Source organism: Terrapene carolina, unplaced genomic scaffold (genome assembly GCF_002925995.2).
Source record: "Terrapene carolina triunguis isolate 2854851 unplaced genomic scaffold, T_m_triunguis-2.0 Scaffold67, whole genome shotgun sequence".
Taxonomy (NCBI): Eukaryota; Metazoa; Chordata; order Testudines; family Emydidae; genus Terrapene; species Terrapene triunguis.
The window spans coordinates 29729049-29732871 of NW_020664418.1; the positions used below are offsets into that span (position 1 = coordinate 29729049).

A 3823-nucleotide genomic window follows, 5' to 3' on the forward strand; every position below is an offset into this window, starting at 1 on the left:
TGTGTGTGTGTGTGTGTGTGTGTGTGTGTGTGTGTGTGTGTGTGTGTTCTGGGATATCATAATTGGTCTGAATTCCCAGGGTGTTCAGGTTCTGGAGTTGTTACAGCTCTATGTTAACACAGTGCCTTGTTTTCACATTGGTTTTGTCTTGACCCCGGGAGAAAGCATATTGCTGCCAAAGTCATACTCTGTCTGTAGCTTCCAATTTTTGTTTTTTAACAGAGTGTTGGAAAGCCAATTCCAGTCTCAGAAAGAGAACTATGAAAAGGAGATTGAAGCTTTGAACTTTAAAGTTGAACATCTTAGTCAAGAAATTATCCATTTACAAAAGTTGTTTAGAGAGGAAAATGACATAAATGACAGCATCCGACTTGAAGTTAGTAGACTAACATCGGAAAACATGGTAAGGTTCAAGTACTGCAGAGGTTTGTACTATCTTGTAGGACAGAACCTTTTCTCTTATTACCTTGGGACAGAATCCTGCCCCAAGTGTATTTGTGGCATGAAACCCTCAGTATTTCTGCAGGCACTTCCATGAATCTTGATGGACCCCAGAGATGTAGCCATGTCAAAATACACAGCCACCCAGCCTCTATGCCCACACTGGAGTAAAGGCTGTGGTGATGCCCAGCAAACTGCCATACATGCAGACATCCTTGACAGACTTGGTTGGCCTGGTCTACAGCCAGTTTGTTCAGCCATGTGAAGCTCCTCTGTGTTAGCCCCTTACTGCTGTGTAAACCTGGGCTGAGAAATGCCCTCAATGTGCATTTTCGTCGTAATCGTCAAATGTTAAAATACCCATTTTAGAAACTCTGACTCAGCGGGAGCTGCGTGTTCATGCACCTGAAAGCAGAATGTGGCTCATGTAGTTGATACTTTCCTAAGGAACCAGACAAATCACAGTGTGAGCTTAGATTGTATTTTAACCCTTTGTATGCCCATGTGACTAAGACTTACGATTTTATAAAGGATTTTGTTCTACTCAAAATATTGTCATGGTGGACATCGATAGGCTCATACAAGTATTATGCTGGACAGACTGTATGCTCTTCCTTACCATGCTGATGGGATTTTTTGTTTCAAATTACAGTAATCATTTGTGCAAATATGCAGTTTTACACTGGACAGCTATTCAGGAATAGAAACATCTATTTCTAAGCTTTTAGGTCATTTGATTAGGGAATTAGCGAGAAAAACAATACCAGAGCTTTAGCATTGATCAGGAAGCTATCATATTTAGCCATTTCAGTACATCCATAATTTAAACAACTGGTTTGAAAATCAAATAAGACTGCTATTGTTTGACTGATGGTATGTGTTTATCTTTCTCATCGGTATACGTCATAGCTTAATAAAGAGAGTTTCTTAATGGAAAAAAACCCTTTCCAGAGCAACACAAACTAGAATCAGAATTACATAGTATGTTGCATTCTGAAGGTACAGTATTTCAAACTGATATAGCTAGGAGTCAGACACTCATGCTACAGTGACTTTATAGGCAAACAGCCACCGTTAACCATACAGCAATAGCTCATACAAATTTTAATCATTAGAACACAAGGGTATTTTTAAAAAATTCATACATGGAAAGATGGCAAAACACTTGAGTTAATCCCTCTACTGATTTTGAAAAGTGCCATGGGACTTTTAACAACCACTTGGAACAGACAAAAGGAAACTTATTTTACTGCTTCTTCTGAAAGACGGTGTTTCTCTCATTGTAACAACCACCTGGGTAAGCATTCAGCCAGTCCCAGTTAAGCGAAGCTCAACATTCTGCAGGTTTAAAGAGTTCAGATCCAATAATTGGGTGCCAGTCATAATGATGTCCTGTAGCTGAATGCACATATCCTCCAGGATTGCCAGATATTTTGCGCACACACAGCATGTGGATAGAACCATGACCTTCAACTCCAAAAACTCAGTCCTCTAACATATACGTTTAGGGATAATCTGTCAACTGGCATTAAATCTTATATCTAGCATAGCAGTGGTTTTCAACCTCTGGTCCGCCGACCCCAGGGGACCCACGGATTATGTCTAAGGGTATGTCTACACTACGAGGGTAATTCGATTTTACTTAAATCGAATATGTGGAATCGATATTGCAAAGTCGAACGTGTGTGTCCACACTAAGGACACACTAAGGACAGTAATTCGACTTTGTGAGTCCACACTAACGGGGCGAGCGTCGATATTGGAAGCGGTGCACTGTGGGCAGCTATCCCACAGTTCCCGCAGTCCCCGCTGCCCATCGGAATTCTGGGTCGAGCCGCCAATGCCTTCTGGGTAAAAAAAATTTGTCGTCATCCGTCCGTCACTAACGCCCTCCCTCCCTCCATGAAAGCGCCGGCGGGAAATCAGTTCGCGCACTTTTCTGGTCAGTGACAGCGCGGACGCCACAGCACTGCGATCATGGATCACGCTGCGACCATCGCTGCACTTGTGGCCGTTCTCAACACCTCGCAGCTTATCATACACCTTTCCCTGAGGCAGATGCAGAGAAATCGGGCGAGGAGGCTACGGCACCGCCGTGAGAGCCTGAAGTCGGAGAGTGGCACAGAGCTGTCAGAAACCACGAGCCCCAGCGCCCAGGACATGACGTTGGCAATGGGGCATGTGGATTTTGTTGAACGGCGATTCTGGGCCCGGGAAACAAGCACGGACTGGTGGGACCGTATAGTGCTTCAGGTCTGGGATGAATCCCAGTGGCTGCGAAACTTTCGCATGCGGAAGGGGACTTTCCTCGAACTTTGTGAGTTGCTGTCCCCTGCCCTGAAGCGCAAGGACACCCGCATGCGAGCAGCCCTCACTGTCCAGAAGCGAGTGGCCATAGCCCTCTGGAAGCTTGCAACGCCGGACAGCTACCGGTCAGTCGCGAACCACTTTGGTGTGGGCAAATCTACCGTGGGGGTTATTGTCATGCAAGTAGCCAAGGCAATCGTCAAGGTACTGCTCCCAAAGGTAGTGACCCTGGGAAACGCGCAGGTCATCATAGATGGCTTTGCCGCGATGGGATTCCCAAACTGCGGTGGGGCTATAGATGGGACTCACATCCCTATCCTGGGACCGGACCACCAGGCCAGCCAGTACATCAATAGAAAGGGCTACTTTTCAATGGTGCTGCAAGCACTGGTGGACCATCGGGGACGGTTTACAAACATCTACGTCGGATGGCCGGGCAAGGTTCATGACGCTCGCGTGTTCAGGAACTCTGGTCTGTTTAGACGGCTGCAGGAAGGTATTTACTTCCCAGACCACAAAATAACTCTTGGGGATGTGGAGATGCCTACAGTCATCCTCGGGGACCCAGCCTACCCGCTAATGCCCTGGCTCATGAAGCCCTATACTGGCGCCCTGGACACAGAAAAAGAACTGTTCAACTACCGTCTGAGCAAGTGCAGAATGGTGGTGGAGTGTGCTTTTGGCCGTCTCAAAGGGAGATGGAGAAGCTTACTCACTCGCTGTGATCTCAGCGAAACCAATATCCCCATCGTTATTGCAGCTTGCTGTGTGCTCCACAACCTGTGTGAGAGCAAGGGGGAGACCTTTATGGCGGGGTGGGAGCTAGAGGCAAATAGCCTGGCTGCTGATTACGTCCAGCCAGACAGCCGGGCCATTAGAAGATCCCAGCGGGACGCCCTGTGCATCCGGGAGGCTTTGAAAGCTAGGTTCCTGAGTGAGCAGGGCAACCAGTGACTTTTCAGTTTGTGGACAGAGAAGCTGAACCTGCCCCCGTTTCTTTACCCAGTTCATTTTGACTATCCTCTCCAGTTACATACCCCCTTCACCCCCTTCCCCTTCCCAAAAAATAAAATCA

The 3823-nt window shown here is 46.8% G+C and overlaps 1 protein-coding gene across 1 annotated transcript in view; it reads left to right on the forward strand.

Moving 5' to 3' along the window:
• The window catches only part of LOC112106591 (unconventional myosin-Vc), a 50545-nt gene that overhangs the window by 28710 nt on the left and 18012 nt on the right, over window positions 1-3823 (forward strand). The window contains exon 27 of the mRNA XM_026648293.2: window positions 223-403. Coding sequence (XP_026504078.1) covers window positions 223-403 — 181 coding nt within the window. The remainder of the gene's footprint in view (window positions 1-222; window positions 404-3823) is intronic.